Below are 25,824 nucleotides of genomic sequence, written 5' to 3' on the forward strand. Positions count from 1 at the left end.
CTGTTTTTCTTGATTTTTAAAGTCATCTGGATACATTGCAAGCCCAGTGCACAAACAATCCACTTACAGGAGTCCAAAACATCTTTAGGTGCTCCTTGAACGACTCCCAAATTTAAGAGTGTGCTCAGAGCATATATATCAATAAAAAGAGTAAGTGTGAAATCTCACAATCCCACCAAGTAGTTAAGTAAGAGACAATATCACACACAAACAGTACCCATAAACACCAAGTCTTTATTGGTACTAATCAACTCTGGATATTACATGTAGAGATGATAACAAAAGACAACAAGTTAAAAGCTTCTGGATCATGGTTTAAATTATTAAAATAGACTCCTGAGTCTAGCAACCAACTTGGGGCCTGTTGCTGGGACTATAAGTGTCACATTCACCAGAACAGCATGTTGCTATAGTAACATGGTTTTGTTGTTACTGTGTTTTTAATTATTAGTAAAGTTAATGAGGGCGTCTGCATATTGCCCTTGGTTAAAAGCTTCCCTACAACAGGAAATTAAGTTACCAAATTCCTTGAAAAGCTAAAATAAATCTGTTTCAGGATATCCAAAGTAGACACTAAATTTGACAACTTCTGTGAAATGAAATTCACAACATTTTAATATTGTATTTTAACTTATTTGTACAATTCATTGATTTCATTTTATATGAGGTTGGAGAGGGATCCAAGATGGTAATCCTAGGTGGGCTTTAAAGGTCCTTGCTCAGACTAAACGCTAAAGGTCCTCTGTCTGACTAAACTCTACTGATGTTTAGTTTTCTTGGGATGTTATTACGAAATATACAAAATCAGTGTATCAAGAAGGAAGAGAGTCTTTTACTAAGACAATCACAAATTTGTACTCTCATACTCTGGCTCCTTGTTGCTGCCCTTGCTTGTCCTTTCACTGAGGCGTTTGAAAAAGTTGAGGATGGGCGAGCTCTCCTGGCGATCTTGTGCTTCTTCAGAGTGCTTCAAACGCTCTGGGTTCTTCTGAATGAATTTTTTCTGTAAGAAATTGCCGAGCCGGAAGCTTGGAGAAGATGATAATGTGGTGCTTTCTTTGTTCTGATTTCCCTGCACCTTCTGGGACTTGAAAATCCCAGTTTTCTTTGTTGCTGGAGATACCGGCTGCCTTTCATCTATTTGGTGAGTGGCTGGTGGAATCTCTTTTTCCACCTGCGTAGCTACCTGCTCCTTGGGGATCGCCTTGTCCAGTTTCATGAATAATTTACAGCTATCTACGGAATGCAGTTTACCAATTTGTTTTAGAGGAGGTGGAGGGATTCTGCCACCAGTTTCAGCCATCACTGCTAGTGTCTCCTCCTCAAAGTCAAAGTGACCCAATGAGCTGATGGGAATAACGTTTAAGGTGTGCCGCCGTGTCAGCTTCTGAGGGGTGGAGCTGTTTGTAAACCTACAGACAGGAGGGCTGACTACTGTTCTTTTAATGCAGTTCTCTTCACCGTCCAATGGCTGCTCACTTAGAGCCCTCTGTCTTTCCCCCTGAATCTCCCTTAAAAGTGGGGACGTGGCAGTGGGTATACCATCGCTTGACTTCAAGCTGCTTCGGCTGTTTTGATATTTTAAAACTTTTCGGGTAATTTCTCGCAGATGTTCCGCGTTATCATCTCCCTCCCCATTAGTAGGGACTCTGTCATCGGAGTTGCCTTTAGTAGGGCTGGTTGAGTGGGCTGTACTTCGAGAGTTGCTTCCTTTCTCAGGCGTGTCAAAAGCAGCACTATTCTCCAGTTCCTCCCCTATACCAGAGAGCGCCCTCTCCTTTTCTGAACTGTGTTGATTATGCTCGTCTGTTTGGGAGTGTCCGGCAACATTTTTAGTAGGGTCTTTCTTAACCTCTCTTTCTCTGCTAGGGAGTTCTTTTGCTGCAAGCAGGCTTTCTGCTAACTCTGGTTGGCTGCCAGTAAGGGGAGAGGAAGTCCCTCTCCCAGATTTGCGACGACTGCTTCTAGAGCACATAAATTTTTGCAAGATGGACTCAAGCGCCACATTCTCCATGTCCTTGTCCCTGTGGGAGCAAGTGGCAGTAGATTTACGCTTTGAAGCGCTGTTTTGTCTCTCTCGTTGCATTCTTTTTACCTCCACTACACCACGATCCCTATTTTCCTAGAGAAAGAGGGAGAGAAAGTTAGTTCAACTTTATGCGAGACAGAGGAAAATTTTACGTTACACATTTGTCCTAATATTGGTCAGTAAATTCCTTTGTCACCATTAAATACAGTCTTTCACAATCTTAGAACTGGTGGCAAAGTTGTACTCGCAGGCAGCTTTACAAATCATATTATCTGTAATCTATCACAGCGATATGATATAGGTTTATTGGACAACAAACGTTTGTGTACGTGTTCGTATATCGGCACGAGCAGAAGTAAAAGGACCAAGACTGACAGCCAAGGTCCGTTTATGAGCTGCGAGTGCGATACAACCCACACACAGATACTTGCCATCCTATAAATATATTATATAAAGTGCTAGGACAAACACAGGATTTTCATGTTTACATATTCGCTCAATTTAAATATTCGTTCGTTTTTTCAAGAAGTAATGAAAGCCATTACATTGTGTTGAACACAGGCAGAGACAGCATGGCAGCAGAGGGGCCATGGCCCCCATGTGTGCCTTTATTTTAGAGCAAAACATTACAATATGCAACACTTTTAATAGAAAATTTTCCCAGGAGTACAGATTAAGTTGTGTAGGATGTACTTTACCCCAGTGAATTAACTACAAAGGATGTCCGAAATAGCAGTTTAAGTTAAATGTTTTGTTTATTCCCGAAACAAACAGTATATAAAAGTTGAAGATGAGGTTTCTTCACAGTAAACAGTGGCCATAGACACGTTTTCATAAAGTAATAACATGAGGTTTACTTGTGCCATTTTTTTGGAGCTGAACAGGTAAATAAAAACATTTTAAAAAACACCATTTTGGTTCTCATTTATTACATTCCACATAACAAAGCCACAACAAAACATATATAATACACTCCACATTAAAATCATTACATAGCATTTTCAAGAATTTGGGTACTGTTTAAACAAGGCATTTCAGTCCCATGAGATTCTGGTTCGCTGTAGTCTAACGCAGCACAAAACATTTTTTGTCCTAGACTGCTTACCATAGAGATCACCAAGGGTGCATGCGCATATTCTGGTTTGTTTACTTTTGCTGTCTAAAACATAGAGGCTCAAGAGCTGCTGTGTTGTTTCTGTGCTTGCTTATATATATATATATATATATATATATATATATATATATATATATATATATATATATATATATACACACACACACACACACACACACACACACACACACACACACACACACACACTGAGACCCCTGACCAATTCTCTCATATTACTGAATTACAAATGGTACATTGAAATTTCGTTCCGTTTGATATTTTATTTTAAAACACTGAAACTCAGAATCAATTATTGTAAGATGACATTGGTTTTATGTTGGGAAATATTTTAGGAAAAATAAAAAACTGAAATATCTTGCTTGCATAAGTATTCAACCCCTGTGCTGTGGAAGCTCCCAGTTTGTACCGATGAAAGAAATTGCCCTAACGAGGACACACCTGTGAACCATTAAAGTTGCTGTCACATTTTCTGGATAAAAACCCCACTGTTGAAGGATCATTGGTAAGGCTGTGAATCTGAAGGAAAATGAAGACCAAAGAGCATTCTACAGAAGTTAGAGATAAAGTAATACAAATGCATAGATTAGGGAAAGGGTACAAAATAATATCCAAGTGTTTGGATATCCCAGTGAGCACAGTTGGATCAATAATCAAGAAGTGGAAGCTGCATCACACCACCCAGGCACTGCCAAGAAAAGGCTGTCCCTCAAAACTCAGCGCTCAAACAAGAAGGAGACTTGTGAAATAAGCCACAGAGAGGCCAACAATCACTTTGAAGGAGCTACAGAGTTCAGTGGCTGGGAGTGGAGTAATGGTGCACCAGTCAACCATATCAAGAGCTCTGCATAGCACTGGCCTGTATGGGAGGGTGGCAAGAAAGATGCAGTTACTCAAAAAGTACCATCTGAAAGCACGTCTGGAGTTTGCCAGAAAGCAGGAGAGTGACCCAGCTGTGATGTGGGAAAAGGTTTTGTGGTCAGATGAGACCAAGAGAGAGCTTTTTGGCCAAAACTCAAAGCGCTATGTGTGGCGCAAACCTAACACTACCCATGCCTCACACCAACCCTACAGTGAAGTATGGTGGTGGCAGCATCATGCTGTGGGGATGCTTCTCATCAACAGAGACTGGGCATCTTGTTACAATTGAAGGAAGAATGTATGGAGCAAAATACAAGAAAATACTGCAAGAGAATCTGCTTCAGTCTGCTTAAAAACTGAAGCTTGGGAAGAAATTCACCTTTCAGCAGGACAATGATCCCAAGCACAAGGCCAAAGCAACATTGGAGTGGCTCAAGAACAAAAGGTGAATGTCCTACAGTGGCCCAGTCCAAGTCCTGATCTCAATCCCATTGAGAATCTGTGGCACTATTTGAAAATTGCGGTCCACAAGCATCGTCCAACCAACCTGAACAACCTGGAGCAAATCTGCCAAGAAAAATGGGCCAAAATCACTCAGACACTGTGTGCAAAGCTGGTACATACTTACCCCAAAAGACTTAAGGCTGTTATTGCAGTGAAAGGTGGCTCTACCAAATATTAATGTGTGGGGCTTGAATACTTATGCAAGCAAGATATTTCAGTTTTTTAATTTTCTTAAAAATATTTCCCAGCATAAAACCAATGTTACCTTACAATAATTGATTTTGAGTTTGTGTTTAAAAATAAAATATTAAAACGGAACGAAATTTCAATGTACCATTTGTTATTCAGTAATATGAGAGAATTGGTCAGGGGTCTGAATACTTTTGCAAGGCACTGTGTGTGTGTGTGTATGTATATATATATATATACACACACACACACACACACACACAAAATACTGGTCAAAAGACCCCCATTTTTCCAGTTTATATTGAAATTTAAGCAGTTCAAGTCCAGTAAATAACCAGAAATGGTACAAAGGTAAGCGGTAAACTGCCAGAGGTTAAAAAATGTTTTGGCTACCACAAACTGAAAAATAATGTACATTTCAGAGTTATACAAAAAGGCCTTTTTCAGGGAACAAGTAATGGGTTACAACGTACAGCTGTTCTGCAGCAATGGAAGTAAATTAAGCCTTGGAAGTCGATGCTAACAGCTACAGGTGTCCCAACTTTTGTTGATTACTTACAAACCCTCTGTCTGTAAAAAAGCAGTGTTGGAACAGACTGTGTTACTATACCCTCTTAAGCATTATTTGGACAGTATTTTACTGCCGGAAGTAGTATATTTCCATCATAATGGCGAGAAAAAAGCAGTTAACAAAGGAAGACAGACATACCATTATAACCCTTAAAGCGTAGGTCTTTCCTTTGGAAAAATTGCAAAGAAAGCAAGGTGTCGGTGAGTACAGTTTCCTACACCATCAAAGGCACTTGGAAACTGGAGGAAACTCTGACAGGAAGAGGCCTGCAGACCCAAAGCCACAACAGAATCAGAAGACAAGTTTGTGAGAGTCAACAGCTTGTGTGATAGGTGGCTCACAGGACAACAGCTTCAAGCACAGTTTAACACTGGTCGGAGTAAACAAGTCTCAGTTTCAACTGTGAAGAGAAGACTTCAAGCTGCAGGTTTGACAGTCGAGTGGCAGTAAGAAAGCCATTGCTAAGATGGCAAAATAAGAAAGAGGCTTGCCTGGGCCATGAAGCACCGCCAGTGGACTACTGAAGGCTGGAAGGTCTTATGGACCAATGAATCAAAATTTGAAATCTTCGGTTCATCACGCAGGGTTTTTGTATGCCTTCAAGTAGGCGAAAGGATGGTTCCTCGGTGTGTGACACCATCAAACATGGAGGAGGAAGCGTGATGGTCTGGGGCTCTTTTGCTGGATCCAGAGTTGGCGACTTGCACAGAGTGAGTGGCACCCTGAACCAAAACGGATACCACAGCATTTTGCAGCGCCATGCAATACCCTCTGGTATATGCCTAGTTGGTCAGGGGTTCATCCTACAGCAAGATAATGACCCAAAACATACCTCCAGGCTATGTCAGAGCTACCTTAGAAGAAAAGAACAAGATGGTAGGCTTCAAATCATGGAATGGCCAGCACAGTCTCCAGACTTAAACCCCATAGAGAACTTTCTGAACAATATTTGATTTCCATTGTAGAAAGAATGCCACGAGTGTTCGGCTGTTATATCTGCAAAAGGTGGCTACTTTGAGTCAAAAATTTTGATAACATTTTGTTAAACAAAATGATTCCATGATTTCAATCTCCAATTGTTATTTGTTCTATGCTTTAATTTCAGAGTACACTGAGACATTAAACTGCGTAAATTTCAATATAAACTGAAAAAAGAGTTGTTCTAAAACTTTTGACCTGTAGTGTATATATAAAGTTAAAAAAAAAAAAAAAAGACATTAAACAAATACAAACACATGTATCAGACAACAGTGAATACAGATTCTGATTAAAAACATCCTCTGAAACAAAACTCTGTAGGTTTTAAAATTTGAAATTAATTTCAGTCATGAGCAGCCATACAATGAAATAAATAAATTACATCCAAAAACAGTGGACACTGGGAAGAACCAATCTAATGACAAAGCTGATCTTAAATTGTAAACTGAAGTATAGAACTGCAACAGGTTGCGCAGATACAGTGGGGTTTTCACAGTCAGGGTTCTATAAACTAACCTAAGCCAACAATTCAGTCGCCTAGTGTGCAATGAAGGCCAGTCAACCAGAATATAAAGATCACAGTGATGAGTAAGATAAGAAGCACCAGTTATAAATCTTATAGCATCAAGCTACCTCAAAGCAGCTCTCAAGGCCATTCTGTAGACAACATTACCATAATGCAGTATTGGAAGAATAGACATCTAGACTAGAGTATTTATTGTGAAATAAAAAAAATTCTAGATTTAACTTTAGACTGAACTTCATCAATATGGGCTTTAAAAGATAACAGCACCGTCCAGCCAAATAACTAAATATTTATAAACTGCTACTTGCTCTAATTCAATCTTACCAGAAGTAAAATTTTTGCAAACACTGTTGGTAAGACAACCTTTTGTATTTTTTCTATTAAAACGCATAAGTTTAGTTTTATCAATCTTCAACAAGACACAACTCATAAAGGCCTGTTAAATTTTATCAAAGTTGCAAATCAGACATTACTAATGGCAGCGTGGGACCAACCTAATACAAAATAGTGTCACCTGCATAAAGATGAATAGGAGAGTTGCCTATTACCTGAGCAAAATTACTAACATAAATTGAAAGAGTAGAGCCTAATACAGACGCTTGAGGAACACCTTTAGTAATTGTGTGGAATTGTGAAACAAATCCATCAGATTTCACACACTGAGCTCTACTTTGAAAATAATTTTGAAATCATGCAAGAGAATTAAATATCAAAACCAATATCGCACAACTTATTCAAGAGAATTGAGTGATCTGCAGTATCAAAAGCCTTAGATAAGCTATCTAAGGCTTTTGATACTGTACAGCTATCATTTTTTATCAAGACCCATTATGATATCACATAAAACTTCTAAATCTGCTGTAACACAACCAGGCCTAGAACGAAAACCACACCGAATATCAGAGAGAATATTATTGCCATCTAAAAAAAAGACAATCGCTTATTAACAAGTCTTTCCATGATCTTAGAAACACAAGGTAAAACCGACATAGACCTATAACAGTTAGGATCTGTCAAATCACCACCTTTAAACAACAAGCATGACATGAGCCGATTTCCAGGCTACAGGAATTTCAGCTATGAAGGAAAGATTAAATAAATGAGTCAAAGGTGATAATATCAGATGAGCAACTAATTGAAAAAAAGGTGGATCAATACCATCAAATCCAGCAGACTTTTTAGGGTCAATTTTGCCCAACTCAGCCAGTACTTCTAGTTCATAAACAGGCTCCAATGAAAAACAAAAATGATGCAAAAATCTCACCATTAAATCTTGTTCAGCTGAAAAAACAAACAAATAAATAAATAAATAGACCTACCACACATATGTTCAGCTACAAAATTAGAGGTCCAGAGTATCTCTCCAACCTGCTGACCCGCTATGTCCCTGCACACAAGCTGAGGTCCTCTGACTCAGGCTTGCTGTTATACCCAAGCAAAAGTGCACCACATTCAGAAAGCGCTCTTTTAGCTTCATGGCCTCGACTCTCTGGAACTCTCTTGCGTAGCTTCCACAGTCGCTCGCTTCAAATCAACTCTCAAGACCCACCTGTTCTCTCTTGCTTTCAATGCTCTTTAAGCCTGACATCTGTTATTAGCTGTTGTCTAAACTGCTATTTCAGGTTTTTCACACCACATTATTTGTATGATTCTGTATGACACACGCATTCACAGTATTTAGAATTCACATTCTCGCCTTGTATTTAATGTATTATGCCCGTATTTAACGTATTTGCATTTTTTTGTTTGCAGTTCGGATGCACGTCAGTAAATGTAATTTTCAGGTCAGGTTTGGATCTGAATTTGAGTCACCAAAAATGCTTTTTGTCCTTTCAGCGTGCTCGTCTATCACGCTACAAAAAGGATATTGCTGCTCTAGAAAGAGTGCAAAGAAAAGCAACCAGAATAATTCTGGGTTTAAAAGGCATGTCATATGCAGACAGGCTAAAAGAACTGAATCTATTCAGTCTTGAACAAAGAAGAAGACTACACGCCGACCTAATTCAAGCATTCAAAATTCTAAAAGGTATTGACAATGTTAACCAAAGGGACTTTTCGACCTGAAAAAAGAAACAAGGACCAGGGGTCACAAATGGAGATTAGACAAAGGGGCATTCAAAACAGAAAATAGGAGGCACTTTTTTACAATTGTGAGGGCCTGGAACTAACTCCCCAGTAATATTGTTGAAGCTGACACCTTGGGATCCCTCAGGAAGCTGCTTGATGAGATTCTGGGATCAATAAGCTGCTAACAACCAAATGAGCAAGATAGGCCGAATGGCCGCCTCATTTGTAAACTTTCTTATATTATTATAACCTTTTCCCAAATAACGTAATAGAGGTAAATGTACCGGTATTTCCTGCACTAAAGCAGGAGGTGATTGACACTTGTTTGATATGTCACAAGATCCCTTTATCACATCTTGGTGATATTAAAAATATAATGTGGTCAGGGTTTATATCATGTAGTCGATAATACTTTGAGAGGTAAATCAGAAGTTTGGAGTTATTTTGGAATCATAGCGAATGAAAATAGAACAACATGGCTGGATTCGCTGCTCGTCATGTTTTTGTGAACAGCAGCCGCAAAACTGGTACATTGTCTCTTTGAAAACGGGTAGCCCACTTTCAACTGGTGGCATGAAGGAAGATCTAGGTATTTTATAGTAAAGCAAATAGATATAGTTACTATGTTAAAATATATCCAGACCACTACAGAAACAACACACTGTAGCGCCAATCCTTATTGAGAAAGCGCGAGCGTGATAGAGGCAGGCAGTATGTTCACGACAAAGACTTGCGAGTTTATGTCGGTTGCAGGTCTTATTAAAGTGGGTCGGGTCACAGGTAAGACGACGGGTTGTGGGTCGGGTCCTGATCGTAAAAATCAAACCTGTGCAAGACTGACTTACTCTGCAAATGGTCTTGCTGCATATAAGACACCAATTTCCTACTATCTCAATGTGGCAACCACTTTTAATTATTCTCTTGAATGAAGACATATAAATCACTGCTGCAGAACAAAAAGTTTTTTTAACAGAAAAAAAGCTATTCCTGCCATTTCCTGAAACTCATTATTGTAAATAATTTACTGGTACATTTCTTTTGGAGGACAGGCTGTGGTTCAATTTTCCTTTGAAAAAAAAAAAAAAATTCAAGTGAATTACTGCAGAATAGTAAGATTACCAAAAGACATGACACACCAACAAAGCTTAAGGTTAAAGGTTAACAAGTTAACCACTGTCAGAATTATTGTAATAGGGATGACCTGTTAAACTGAAATTGAAACAGCAACATGCAGTACTTTGTGTTCTCTGAAGTTACCCATCTAGTGTCAGAAGTATGTGTCAGTTTATTTAACAACTGCAAATCTGTGTTGACAGCCTGCTAGTCCATCATTAACATGCTGCTTTTCTTTATATATACTTACTTTGCTGTGCAAGTCAGGCATGCCCGTGTCAAACGTGATTTTGCCTCACTGCAGATGGTTTACTCATGTTCAACACATTTAAAATGTGAAAGCCTTGATTGAGTTTACCCATTTCTAGATTTGCTCCAAATAGGCTTGTTCTGGCCTCTGTTACCTGGGTGGCTCGGAGGAATTTCTCACAGAACGAGTGGAAAATGGAGCAGCACTCCTCCAGCTTGAATTGTTCAGGATCTTCACAGAAGTACTCTGCTAGAGAGTGGCTCACCGAGCTGAGAGCCTGCAGTGAAGAGTTAACTTCAGTCAGCTGCTTCTCTGCTTCCTAGAGAAGATGGAGAAGCATGTCAAAGTGATGAGCAAGATACTGATAGGGAGAGTCGAGGACAAAGTATTTTGATTAAATGAACCAATAATAACCTGAGTTCCTTCACAAAATATTGCCATTTTGTCCGAATTGTTAAACAAAATTTCTAGCCAAATACTAAGAAAATAATTTTGTAAAAAAAAATACATAAACGACAAAACAGAATCCATCTCAACTTCAGAAGTAATAAATCAGAAGTGCTTTCATGCTTTATGAATGTAGGCTACTGGACTATTCAATGAAAAATTGTAATGTTTGTTACATTAATAAAAGTTAAATCGATAAGACCACAATTTTTACAGGAGACCACAGGCTACCAGGTTGAAATACTGTAGTGTTCACAGTATAAGGCGTACCCATTTCCACATTCTTGAGGATGAAGAGGGGTGCGCAGAATGCATGGAAGCACATCATCCACAATTAGTTTTTCAAATACATTGCGTTTCCCTGAACGCATGGCGCACGCATATGTGGGAGACACTACTAAAGCCCGAATATGAAATTGAAATACAGGCTTCCTGAAAAGCATACGAGAGCTGCTAGTAGTTGGACACCGTTTAAAAGAACTACTGCAACAACTTCATTATGATACAAATAAAATAGCAACACTGTTGAACATGCATTTTTTAAATCTGATGCAGTCTTAAAGTTGTTAGAATAATTAGAACAATTGTTATTCATTAGCGCAATGCATATTTTTAAAATGTTAACAAAATACATCGACTATATTTTACATTAAGTCTAGCTGTATGTAGATATAGCTGTGGCTGCTGACATTATTTCACATGCCTGAATAAAAACGACAGACCTGTTGAAGTATCTAAAGAAAAAAGTTTTATAGCTATTTAAATAACGGCTTCTTGAATAATAAATGAACAGAAATAGTGTTTTCAACAAACTCTTGACGTAAAATACATCGATCGTTAAACGCAGTTTAAATCTGGCTTGAAGGCTTTATTCAATTTTACCAATAATGTTAGAAAAAAATATTGTGTGTTTATTCTAATTGCGAGGTTCAACAAGCTTGCGTTTTGAATTAGGCAACATGTCAACATACTACCATAAAAATGTATTGGTAGTTTCCAAATATCTTTCAAAACCTGAAGCCATGCAGTAAGAGAGATGACAAAGGGAGGGAGGCAACACAATAAATTTAAATATAGCTTTAGAGAATTTTCAAAATCTAAAAATGTAAGTACTCCATGGCATGTTGCAGACTTTGACCTTGATCTGCTTTCTCTTGCCCTAAGACAGTCTGTAGCCTACTGTATACCGTTTGTTGCTATGAAGTATGCAGAAGAATGTAAAATGGAAAATTACCTATATGGTAACAGGGTCCTGGGAGACAGTCAACATGGTTTTAGGAAAGGGAGATCGTGTCTAACTAACTTGCTTGATTTTTTTGAGGATGCAACATCGATAATGGATAATTGCAAAGCATATGACATGGTTTATTTAGATTTCCAGAAAGCTTTTGACAAAGTCCCGCACAAAAGATTAATTCTCAAACTGAATGCAGTTGGGATTCAAGGAAACGCATGTACATGGATTAGGGAGTGGTTAACATGTAGAAAACAGAAAGTACTGATTAGAGGAAAAACCTCAGAATGGAGTGTGGTAACCAGCGGTGTACCAGAGGGATCAGTATTCGGTCCTCTGCTATCCCTAATCTACATTAATGATTTAGATTCTGGTATTGTAAGCAAACTTGTTAAATTTGCAGACGACACAAAAGTAGGAGGAGTGGCAAACACCGTTGCAGCAGCAAAGGTCATTCAAAATGATCTAGACAAGATTCAGAACTGGGCAGACACATGGCAAATGACATTTAATAGAGAAAAGTGTAAGGTACTGCACGCAGGAAATAAAAATGTACATTATAAATATCATATGGGAAATAATGAAATTGGAGAAGGAACCTATGAAAAAGACCTAGGAGTTTTTGTTGACTCAGAAATGTCTTCATCTAGACAATGTGGGGAAGCTATAAAAAAGGCTAACGATGCTCGGATACATTGTGAAAAGTGTGGACTTTAAATCAAGGGAAGTAATGTTAAAACTGTACAATGCACTAGTAAGACCTCATCTTGAATATTGTGTGCAGTTCTGGTCACCTCGCTATAAAAAAGATATTGCTGCTCTAGAAAGAGTGCAAAGAAGAGCGACCAGAATTATTCCGGGCTTAAAAGGCATGTCATATGCACACAGGCTAAAAGAATTTAATCTGTTCAGTCTTGAACAAAGAAGACTACGTGGCGACCTAATTCAAGCATTCAAAATTCTAAAAGGTATTGACAATGTCGACCCAAGGGACTTTTTCAGCCTGAAAAAAGAAACAAGGACCAGGGGTCACAAATGGAGTTTAGACAAAGGGGCATTCAGAACAGAAAATAGGAGGCACTTTTTTACACAGAGAATTGTGAGGGTCTGGAATCAACTCCCCAGTAATGTTGTTGAAGCTGACACCCTGGGATCCTTCAAGAAGCTGCTTGAGGAGATTTGGGGATCAATAAGCTACTAACAACCAAACGAGCAAGATGGGCCGAATGGCCTCCTCTCGTTTGTAAACAAACTTTCTTAAGTGTTCTTATGTAGTGTTAAAAACAAGACACCAGGGGACGCTTAAACAGTGCTGTCTTATCCATAGGAGTGTGTAATACGACAAGGAATGACAACAAGTGCGTGGAATGCAGAGACAATTATGCTAAAAAGCAGTACTTAATAATATAATAATTTGAGAGGTCTTATTCCCTTTTAGGTCATATAAAGTGAATGCTTTGTCTAATCTGTCAGACAGAAAAAAAAAAAAAAAAATTATATATATATATATATATATATATATATATATACATATACACACACACACATACACATACACACACACACACACACACACGTATGAACTAATCCATAACAAAATCACCATCCAAATGAGGAGCATCATGAAAAGCATAACTATTTCAAAACTGACTGAGTTGTCAATAGAGAGAAACAGTAAGAATGTTGTACCAAAACAACTGAAACAAGTTAGAGCAGAGTTTTCTATTTACAGGGTGCTACAGTGTTTTGTTCACCTGGATGAAGGATGCCATCTGTTCTTGCAGTTCCTCGTGTCTCTCAACAATCAACTGCATATCTGCAACCCTTTTCACTTCCTTCTGGAAATCTGCCTCCACTTCTTGTTTAAGGAACCTTAAATACATGAAATGAACACTCCCAACGTTGAGTCCCAGTTCCTAGGTATTCATATTCTTACCAGAAATGTCCCCATGTCATCTTGCCTTTAATGCTAGAACTACCACACCTTCTGTTTGAGCAACAGACAAGATACTGAGAGGGAGACGGAGTTAATGCTGGAAGTAAGCAAGTTTAGAGTTTGAGCATTGGTAGACACACAAATAAATCAGTCACAGAAACCCGAGATGGAATTATATTCCTTTAACTCATTGAAGCCCATCTATTATTTTTTGTAATACATGGATATTTGGGATCTAATAAAAAGACAACAAAACAGACGTTAAGGTTCAAATTGCAAGTGAATTTAATAAATAATAATAACAAATTAAGTTAAAGAATCTTAAATATAATTTTCTTTTTGACAGTTCAGGAATGGTGAATTAAACTGATAATGAACTGCAAAAACATATTTAAGGAAAAGGTGTTTCAATGGAGTAGACACTTTTTGAATTCGGTCCTGTCAGAGTTGAACATTATTTGACTTGCTTGCTTGTTTCGTACTCCCCTTGGTGGAGGATAATTTAACAAATCTGTGAAGATTTACAAAGTGCCTAAAAAGCACAAATTGTGAGTTGTCGAGCGATTTTGTGTTTAAAAATGATCTTGGGGTGCACAGGAGTCAAATATGGGTCAAAGGTGAAGTATAATCTTCTAGACGAATATTCCATTTTGACGTCACTACTATGGTATTATGCCTTTTTTTTTTTTTTTTTTTAAATGACTCAGAATGCAAATATAGCCAACATAGCTTTACATTAAACAAATGTGATCCATCCAAGTCTCCATCCATTTGCGTTTCCTTCCATCTGATGATGTAGATATCCTTCTGCCTGGTGTTGATGGCTGAAGTGTGATGCTGGATCCAGGGATCAGCTTATTTTGCCTCCCCAGCACATCAGCACACACAACTGCAATGCTGGCTCCGGGGATCAACCACAGTGCTGTCTCCCCTGCGCAACAGCATGACAACCGTCTGGATTGAACTAAGTAGGGGGTGTGTGTGTATGTATGTATGTATTGTATATATATATATATATATATATATATATATATATATATATATATATATAATATATATATATATATATATATATATATATATACACACACACACATACATACACACACACATATACACACATACAGAGAGAGAGAGAGAGAGAGAGAGCGAGCGAGAGAGAGACTATAGAAAGTCTACACCCCCTTGAACTTTTTTCACATTTTGTTATGTCAGTGCCTCAGAGTTTCATGCATTTAAATGAGGATTTTTTTTCCCCCCACTTATCTACACACTGTACCCCACACTTAAGGGGAAAAAGGTTTTATTGAGAAAAATTACATTATTAAAAATACAAAACTGAAAGATCATAATTGGTCTCCACCCCTCTTAATACTTGGTGGAAGCAATTACAGCTGCGAGCCTGTTGGGATAGGTCTCTACCAACTTTGCACACCTAGATTTGGCAATATTTGACCATTCTTCTTTACAAAACTAAGCTCTGTCAAGTTCCTTGGGGAGCGTTGATGGACAGAAATCTTCAAGTCATGCCACAAATTTTCGACTGGATTTAGGTCGGGGCTCTGACTGGGTCACTCAAGGACATTTACCTTTTTGTTCCTTAGCCACTCCAGTGTAGCTTTGGCTGTGTGATTTGGGTCATTGTTATGCTGAAAGGTGAACTTCTTCTCTTTACTTTGCTCCAATTATGTTCCCTTCTATCCTGACACGTGCCCCAGTCCCTGCCGGTGAGAAACATCTCCATAACATGATGCTGCCATCACCGTGCTTCACAGTAGGGTTGGTGTTCTTTTGGTAATGAGCCATGTTGGGTTTGCACCAAACAACGCTTTGCATTTAGGCCAAAAAGTTCCATTTTAATTTCATCAGACCACAAAACGTTTTGCTACCGGGTACAGAATGAGTGTTTTGTTGCAAACTTCAAAAACGGGATTCAAGGTGGGCTTTCTTGAGTAATGGTTTCCTTCTTGCCACCTACCATACAGACCAGATTTGTGGAGTGCTTGGGATATTGTTTGGGACTTTGACCAGTCTTGGCCATAAAAGCTTATAGCTCTTGCAAAGTTGCCATTGGCGTCTTGGTAGCCTCTCTGATCAGTCTCCTCCTTGCTCAGTCATCCAGTTTGGAGGGACGGCCCGATCTAGGCAGAGTCTTGGTGGTGCCATACACCTTAATAATTGTCTTGACCGTGCTCCAAGGGACATTCAATGCCTTTGATATTTTTTTTTTATACCCATCCCCTGATCTGTGCCTTTCAACAACTTTGTCCCAAAGTTCTTTAGAAAGCGCCTTGGTGCTCATGGTTGAGTCTTTGCTTTGAAATGCACTACCCAGCCGAGAGAACCGACAGGAGCTGCTGAACTTTGTCCAGAAATCATGTGAATCACTACAAATTTAACACAGGTGGAGGCCACTTAACTTGGTGAGTGATTCTGAAGGCGATTGGTTACACCTCAGCTATTCAGTTTTTATTTTTAATTAATTTTCTACAAATTTCTAGAATATTTTTTTTCACTTGGAAGTTGTGGTGTTGAATGTGTTGATAAATGAAAAAATATTTTAAATGCATTCTAATTCCAGGCTATAAGGCAACAAAAGGTGAAAATTATGAGACGGGGTGTAGACTCTCTCTCTCTCTCTCTCATATGAAAAAATTAAAATGAAAAATATGAAAAAATGAAATTAATAGCTAGTTGCGGCACTTTTAGCAACAATAAACTCTATTAAATGATTGTGATACTTGTCAGAGCTTTTCATACGATTCTTTAGTGATCTTTGACCATTCTTCAATGAAAAATTGTTCCAGTTCATTCAAATTCAGAGGACTTCTCTTGTGCACATCTCCCTTCTTCATCTCATACCAAAAATTCTCAATTGGATTTAGATCAGGACTTTGACTAGGCCATTCCAGAACCTTGATTTTCTTCTTCTTTAACCATTCTGAAGTAGATTTTGATGTGTGCTTTGGCTCACTTGTGTTGGAACGTCCAGTTGCGTTTTAAACCAAGTTTTGTAGCGGAGGGTTTCAGATGATTGGCCAATATCTTTTGATATGCTATGGAATCCATTTTACCATGTATTGGAATTAAATTTCCTATGTCATCAGAGGAAAAACAGCCCAATAGAAGGATATTACCACCTCCATGCTTGACAGTAGGTATGATGATTTTTTCTTTGTACGCCTCACCACAAACAGCTCTATTTGTGTTTCATCACTCCATAAAGCCTTTGACCAGAACTCATATCTATCATTCAAATGCTGTTTTGCAAACTAAACAATTGTCCTTGTGACAGTTTCCTAACAGTGGCTTTTTCCTTGGTCTGTGACCACAGAGACCTTCACCATGCAATACTCGACCTGTGGCTGAAATGGAAACCCCAGTCCCTCTTGCAGCCAATTCACTCTGAATATCTTTGGCAGTCAATCTCGAATTATCAACATTCCTCAATTTTTCTACTTGTTCTTGGTGAAATAACCTACTTTCTTCCAGACCAAGGGAGCGTGGTAACAGTACCATGTGTGTTGTACTTTTTGATAATAGAAAAAACAGTTGAAATGGGGATACTCAAATGTTTTGAAATTTTTCTTGTATCCTTGTGGCAGTGTGCCCCGCGCATGTGTATTATGTGTTGTGTTGCATGTGGTGTGTTATTCTTGGCGTAAAAGTATTGGTGCATGGGATATAATTGGGTCTGTGTACCACGCATGATTTAAAATATATAGGTTGTATTTAGGCAAGGGGATTGCACTTCACATGCATTTAAAGTATTTAACAGTATGTGAGCATGGGGTTGCACAAACTTGTTCATGTGCTGGGATTCAAGTGAATAATTAATTAGTAATTGAATCCCGGCACAACAGTATATATAGATGCAGGTTTTACTCACGTCAGGGTTGTGTGTTTGGTGAGTGGAGAACGGGTGTGGAGAGGAGAGAATTAAACTAAAAGAAAGTAAATATAACAATTGCTTTGACTCACAGTGTTTGTTTGTCCATTCGTCCACCGTTTAACGTCCATTTTGTTTGTCTGTTTTGGCCAATGCAATGCTTTCTTTTACAAAGTGTTTTTGTCTGTTTAAACTTTTTATTTGCAATAAACCGGCGCAAGGAAGCGCCTTCATTTCATTCGCAGTGCTGTCGGTGTTTCTTCTAATTTTGTTTAATTTTTTTTTTCGTTTGTTGTGTGTGGATTTTTGGAGGAAGGTTTTTTTTCCTTTTCATGGGGTGAAAAAAAAAAAAAAAAAAGTTTAAGGTAAAAGGTAATAGCAGAAGATGCCATCAGACTGCGGGACTAGATCCAGGACAACGCTGGGCTGAAGGCCCAGTCCATGCCCATAGCCAGGTCCTGTGGCTGATGGATAGGGAGCGATGGGAGGGAACACACCCCAAATACCCTGGAGGAAGGTGTGGAGTTGGTCCTCTACTACCTGGAGGCAGCCATAAAGAGAACAGCACCCCAAGTAGCAGGGTCTCCAGTGCAAGAGGGCGAAGCCCCGCTGTCTCCCCCGCCCAGACAGGGGGAGCACGAGTCCAACACCCTACAGGGGGGGATGACCCCCCCCCCTGGGGGGGGAGGGGGGTTGATGGAAGCATGAGTATCCAGTGTGCCCAGACAGGGGGGGTGCTGAGGGAGGAAGTGCCGAAGGGGGACCTGTTCCCACCTCCACTGAAAGAGGGAGACTATCTGCAGCTTCCATCACCACCAGGGGGAGACCGCCTGCAGCTCCCACCTCCGCCATCCAGAAAAAAGACCAGTATGTGATGCTGGCGTTTCTCAGCAGCAACTGCACAAGCTGCCGAGGAGAGCACAGAGGAAAACAGCCCGGCTGAAGCTGTCGCGAAGAGGGCCACTACTGCCACAGCCACTGCCAGAGTGGCCAACCCCATCATCATGACTGGTCCCAGCTCCATCACCAGGGGGAGAAGTGGAGCTCCCACCACCACCTTCTGGGCCCAGGGATGCAGGCACGTCATCACCCAGGGATGTCTGCTATGGAGGAAGTTTGATGCTGACCTCCAGGGATTTGCCGAGGTTGGAGGAGCCAGCCTTGGCTACCAGCAAGTCTGCTGACAGCCTCGCTCTTGGCAACATTTCCGCAGCCAGGGGTGCAACGGGAGGAGCCAACCAACCATGGCTGTGCAGATTATATATATATATATATATATATATATATATATATATATATATATATATATATATATATATATATATATATATATATATATGCCCAGGTCCCCCCTGCAAAGTTTTCACATTTTGTTGGCACCTGAGCGTACTCCACGACGCTTTCAAATCAGACTTTTCATGCAGAATCTACACAACCTACTACACATTGATAAAAGTTAAAAAATGCATACAGAATAGAAGAAATAATTACAGAGAAAAACAGATTCATCTCCGTTGCATACGTATTCAATACCTTTGCTACTGCAGCCCAAAATCAGATCAGGTGCAAATTATTTGTTTGAAAAGTCAAACTTCGTGAAATGGTTTCAGCCTGTACTCAAAGTGCTTGAACTTGTATATAATTTCCATCAGGTATATGAAGACTTTCAAGCTGCAACTCACAAAGTGATACATCAAAGCAACCATGAAGACCAAGGAGCTTCCGAAACAAGTCAGGGATAAAGTGGTTGAGAGGCACAGAGCAGGAGAAGGGTACAAGAAAATTTCAAAAGGCACTGATTATGCCTCTCAACACAGTGAAGTTCATCATTAAGAAGTGGAAGATGCATCATACCACCCAGACACTACCCAGATCAGGTCACCCTCCCAAACTGAGCAGCAGGGCAAGCAGGAAACTTGTTCGGGATGTCACTCTGAAGCCAACAGTGACCTTGGGAGATCTGCAAAGTTCTGTGTCTGAGATGGGAGAAGTGTTCACACATCAGCAATAAGCCGGTCCCTACACAAAGTTGGCCAGTTGGCCATTACTCAAAAAACCTCATCTTAAAGCACGTATGACTCAGAAATGTCTTCATCTAGACAATGTGGGGAAGCTATAAAAAAGGCTAACAAGATGCTCGGATACATTGTGAAAAGTGTTGAATTTAAATCAAGGGAAGTAATGTTAAAACTGTACAATGCACTAGTAAGACCTCATCTTGAATATTGTGTGCAGTTCTGGTCACCTCGCTATAAAAAAGATATTGCTGCTCTAGAAAGAGTGCAAAGAAGAGCGACCAGAATTATTCCGGGCTTAAAAGGCATGTCATATGCACACAGGCTAAAATAATTGAATCTGTTCAGTCTTGAACAAAGAAGACTACGTGGCGACCTAATTCAAGCATTCGAAATTCTAAAAGGTATTGACAGTGTCGACCCAAGGGACTTTTTCAGCCTGAAAAAAGAAACAAGGACCAGGGGTCACAAATGGAGATCAGACAAAGGGGCATTCAGAACAGAAAATAGGAGGCACTTTTTTACACAGAGAATTGTGAGGGTCTGGAATCAACTCCCCAGTAATGTTGCTGAAGCTGACACCCTGGGATCCTTCAAGAAGCTGCTTGATGAGATTCTGGGATCAATAGCTACTAACAACCAAAAGAGCAAGATGGGCCGAATGGCCTCCTCTCGTTTGTAAACTTTCTTATGTTCTTATGGAGTTTGCAAAAATGCATGTAGATGATACTGCAGACATGAAAAAAGGTTTTGTGGTCAGACGAGACAAAAATTCCAAGCTTTACGACTGGCGCAAGAGCAACACTCACCACCCAGTTAACACCATCCCAAATGTCAAGCACAGTGGTGGCAGCATCATGCTATAGGGATGCTTCTCTTCAGCAGGGCTGGGAAGCTTGTCTGGACAGAGGGGAGAATGGATGGTGCAAAGTGCAGGAGAATCCTTGAGGAAAACCTGTTGGGAGTCAGCCAAGACTCTGAAACTGGGGAGGAAATTCACTAGGAAATTCATCAGTAATACAAACTAACCAAACTGGCAGGCGACTGGACCCTTTGGAAGCCAAGGGAACCAATATAGGACTGGTCATCCTTACCTGGAAGCAGGACCAATGTGCTGCAACTGATTGGAGAAATTCAGAAGAGAGACGTCTTTCTTCTCTGCTTCCTGCATCAGAGGCAGAACAATAGAAACTGTGTTAGAGTATACACTGGGATGGGGGGCTGGAAACATTATATAGCACATAACAAAAGCTATTAGAGTAACAAATATAGGGACATGGGGCACTTCCCTCTAAATAAGCAGATAACTGCTGTTGTATTCTAAAAAGTGAAGAACATACTCTCTGCCAAATCAACTTTGTCTATTTTCTAAAATAAACATCAATATTTAATAGTCGATTTGGCAAAAAAAAAAATCGAGTAGTAGCAGCACACCTATGACTTCAAAACAATTTATATATAAAAAATGTATGTTATAATGAATCTTTCAGTGAACAGAAGTTGACCCGACCACTGCATGGTACAAAGTTAAACATGACACCTTTCTGCTAATTTTAATACAGGATTATTATTTACTTGCATTTATTACAGATTCAAAATAATAAACAAAAGTGAACATGGCGCGTGCAAAAGTTTGGGCACCCTGTCACTTACTACTTGGTAACACCTCCTTTGGCAGATATAACTGCTTCCGAACATTTCCTGTAGCCAGCTTTCTTTCTATTCTTGCCTTTAAAAAATGTTCCCCACTCTTCCTTGCAGAACTCTTCCAGCTCTGAATGATTGTTAGGTCTCCTTGCATGTACTGCATGTTTGAGATCTCCCCACACATTTTCAATAATATTCAAGACTGGGGACTGTGACGGCCATTCCAAAACCTTTCTCCTCCTTTCTTGTAAATATTTCATGGTTGATGTTGAGGTATGTTTTGGATCATTGTCTTGCTGAAATATCCAACCTCTTTTCAGCTTCAGTGTCCTGATTGACTTTAGTACATTAGCTTCTAGGATTTGTTGATATTTAGTTTAATCCATTTTTCCTTCCACCCCCAAAATATTTCCGGTTCAACTGGATGCCACACAACCCCAAAGCATAGTAGAGCCACCCCCGTGCTTAACAGCTGGCAAGGTGTTCTTTTCTTGAAATGCTTTTTTCTCCAAATGTACCTTCTTTGGTTGTGGCCAAACAGTTCAATTTTCATTTCATCAGTCCAAAGCACATTGTTCCAAAAAGCTTCAGGCTTGTCAAAGTTTTCTTTTGCATACTTTAGACGCTGACTTTTGTGATGAGGTCGTAGAAAAGGCTTCCTTCTGACAACTCTCCCAAGCAGATCCTTGTTGTGTAAGGTACGCTGTACTGTGGACCTGTGAACAACTACTCCAGTGTCAGCTAAACTGTTCTGAAGGTCCTTTGCAGTGACCTGTGGGTTCTATTGTGCAGATCTGACCAGTTTTTGGGCAAGTCTATGTGATATTTTTCTTGGTCTTTCAGATCTTGCCTTGACTTTAACCGTTCCATTTAACTTCCATTTCTTGACAATGTTTCTGACAGTTGAAATTGCTAGCTGGAAGCACTGAGAGTTTTTTATAGCCTTCTCCTGTTTTGTAAAAGTCAATTACCTTCATTTTCAAGTCCTCAGACATCTGCTTAGAGGAGCCTATCGTTGTTGAAACCAGGCAGAACAACAATCACAGCCTGACAGATTAGAAGGTATGAAGTTACTTCAGAGTAATAGTTCAACACTGGAATTGACTTCACCTGACTAACTGAAGCCCTACCGAATGAATCAACCTTTCTGGGCCTTAGTAATCATCTTTTTAAGTAGTAATTAAGAATGGTCCAAAAGGTGGCCCAAACTTTTGCACATGCCATATTCACTTTTGTTTATTATTTTGAATCCGTAATAAATGCAAATAAATAGTAATCCTGTATTAAAATTTGCAGAAAGGTGTTATGTTTAACTTTGTACCATGCAGAGGTCAGGTCAACTTCTGTTCATTGAAAGATTCATTGTAACATACCACACACACACAGCTGTGCAAAAGTCTTAGACATGATGCATTACGAGCAAAGCCTCCACTGGTGTTTTCTACTATTATAACAACCTAAAGAATAGCTTGCGCCACTTGATTTTCAAGGTGTGATACCTGAAGCATAATCAAGTACAGAAAAACATCAGTAACTGACAAACCCCAGAATGGAAGACCCAAAAAGCTGTCTAACAAGGATGAGCAATACTTGAAGATAATATCCTTAAGGATTAGAAAGAAGACGAGTTGAATTGACAAAAGAACTGGCAAAAGGCACAGGTGTCGTTGTCCATCCATCAACAGTCCAAAGCACCTTTGACCATTGTCCCGTTATTTTTGTTGTTGAATGTGTGTGGTTGTGCTTGTGTGTTACTGCTCTGTATCTCTCACTACACAGACACATTCTCCCGGCCTGCCTGTCACTTCTGTGTGCGAGGTGATGACATCACTACAGTATAGTGGTTAGCATGTTTGCCTAGCACGCCAAAATCAGTGGATCGAATACTGGTGAAAACTCTTTTTTAGATATTAATTATACTTTTATACTTATATAATTTATTACTTTGTGTTCAGGACAGCGAAGTGTATTGCATTTTTATAGATTAAATATTTTAATGGTTATAATAAAATTAAACATCCTCACTTGAAAACTGTCAACTATTACATTTTCAAGTAAATCAAAGAAACTACAGAACTATATCGCTCAACTGAAAACTAGTACTGAAAACTACAAAGCGGTATGTAACTCAATATGTTACCGTAGCATTATACCACAAATTCGGCCTTAACTAAGGGGTCAAAATTCAGTAGTTAAAAAAGTAAATAAATGAACACATGCTTTTGGGATATTAATGTGTTAAGTTTGTTCACATAATGATGTTTTCACTTGGGCTAGGTATTTCACATGCACATGTATTTTTTTTTTCTTACAGAAACATTTTCGTACTAACTTCTAATTGATAACATTAATTTAAAATCTAACTGGTCAAACATCACACTGTACCTCTATGACTTCCACTGCCATGATCAATGTCTAGTGTCGCATCCACATGTTTGATGCGTATCAGGTGGGGGTTGGGGAACAAGATGCAGAGCAACATGAGGTGTAGTGTGTATGTGTGGTCAGTTGTGAGACACGGGTGCATAACAGAACGACTATCAATAGTGCTGTAATAACCAGCATAACTTTCTGTTTTATGGAATTGCAGATGACACCGTGTAACACATTTTTTTTTTTTTTTTGGTTCCTGGGTAGTAAGTCTTATTTCCTAATTGCTTATGCCTCAAAAGTATAGAAAATGGCTATTATTCCCCACAAACTTTGCTTTTGTGAAATGTACCTATTTTCCAGAACATTCCAGATAGATTCAGTGCTGAGTAAACTTGGAATAACTTCTAGAACTTTCCAGTAATATAAATAGTAGTATAAATATAGGGGCCTTAAACACACCAGTTCAGTTTAGTTCCAGCTGCCTAAGTGGATACATATCTGCATTTTTCTGAGATGGCATCAAGAGGCTGCAATGGTGGCATTCCTGATGGGTCTCCAAGGCGGTTTTACCAAGTTTCCCTGCTATCTTTGCCTTTGGGACAGCAGGGACACCAAGGCGCACTACCACAGGTGGGACTGGCCACAGCGGACCGTGTTTTCTGTGGGGAGGAACATCATCAAGTGGGAGCCACTGGTGGACCCCCGGAAGGTGCTGATGCCACCGCTGCACATCAAATTGGGCCTTATGAAACAATTTGTCAGAGCTCTAGATAAGGAGTCGGCAGCCTTCAAGTACCTTCAAGACTTCTTCCCTAAGCTGTCTGAGGCAAAGGTCAAAGCCGGTGTCTTCGTCGGACCACAGATAAACTGGAGTGCAATGAATTCCCAAGAATCTCACGAATAAGGAGAAAGTGGCTGTACCACATATTTATTAAGTCATTGCATTTACGACCCTTTTTTCAAGTAAACAGCATTTAAGACGACCGATACAACACTGCTGCTACCCAGTAAGCTGATCTGAAGCCGCTTATAATAAAGTCACGTCAGCTCTGATTTTGTGGGCGTTCCTCAGTACATGCGACTGACTACTTAGCTCCTATTCTACCTGAAAAATTGTCAAATTGAAAATTCCTTACTACTGATCTTTCACTACTCCAGATGAAGGGGTGACAGAAATGCCCTGCAGTGCTGCGTAAGGTTGGCGAAACATGTTTACAATAAAAGGCTAATATTTAAAAAGGTTACTGATATTTTTCATTAAAGCACAGACATGTTACTAATTGGTAGTTACCATGCAATTTAATATTGTAATCACCACTGGTACTGGTGGCTTTTTTTTTTTGTTTTGTTTTTATTTTTATATATAACCCAACTCCTCCTGCTTTATTTCTGTAACAAAGTGCACAAATGTGATTATATTTTGATGTACAGAATCATGTTATCAAATTGATAATTTTCTACCTGCAGTAATGTTACAGGTACATTTTGTTTTCTTTTGAAGTTCATACACTATATATAATTGTGGTCATTTTTAAAACAGGAGTACTCTATTTAAAACTGACCATGACATGGCTTTGCTTTGGCACTCGACCACCAGGTGATGCCAATTATCATGTCACTGATCTTGTATAATTTCATTGCCACTGTTGTTAGGGTAGATACTGCATGTTTTTGTAGAATCAAAAGTAGTCTTGTTTTAGTTTTTTTAATGTATAAGAATGGGGAATGTTGTTATTAAAACTATCACATTAGCTTAAGAAATGGCCTATTGCTTATTGTCTGAAAAGGAACACAATATTTACTTGTTTTAAAAAGTGTGTAATACAGCTTTAATTGACATCTTACAGTCAAGACTTGATCAGCATACTGCACAACTTTGCTGAAGTCTAAAAAGAAAAAAAAAAAAAAACAGCATGCAAATGAGCAACTCCAGGAGCTGAAATTAATTGGCTACAAGCTGTGGCCTCTGGAAAACGTTCTGAATTGGGCAGAGGGATACGTACATGCGGGACGTGCAGCTGAGAATTGCTTCCATACATAAGTTAACATTCTTCCTGGCTAGA

The 25,824-nt window shown here is 39.3% G+C and overlaps 1 protein-coding gene across 1 annotated transcript in view; it reads right to left on the bottom strand.

Annotated features, from left to right (window-relative positions):
* Positions 1 to 225: 225 nt before the first annotated feature.
* LOC121320424 (FH2 domain-containing protein 1-like) overlaps positions 226 to 25,824 on the bottom strand; it is a 92,119-nt gene continuing 66,520 nt past the window's right edge. The window contains exons 9-12 of the mRNA XM_041258748.1: positions 20,836 to 20,906; positions 13,656 to 13,773; positions 10,375 to 10,539; positions 226 to 2,122 (exon numbers count right to left, since the gene is read on the bottom strand). Coding sequence (XP_041114682.1) covers positions 845 to 2,122; positions 10,375 to 10,539; positions 13,656 to 13,773; positions 20,836 to 20,906 — 1,632 coding nt within the window. The 3' untranslated portion in view covers positions 226 to 844. The remainder of the gene's footprint in view (positions 2,123 to 10,374; positions 10,540 to 13,655; positions 13,774 to 20,835; positions 20,907 to 25,824) is intronic.

This window comes from Polyodon spathula, chromosome 9 (assembly GCF_017654505.1).
Source record: "Polyodon spathula isolate WHYD16114869_AA chromosome 9, ASM1765450v1, whole genome shotgun sequence".
Taxonomy (NCBI): domain Eukaryota; kingdom Metazoa; phylum Chordata; class Actinopteri; order Acipenseriformes; family Polyodontidae; genus Polyodon; species Polyodon spathula.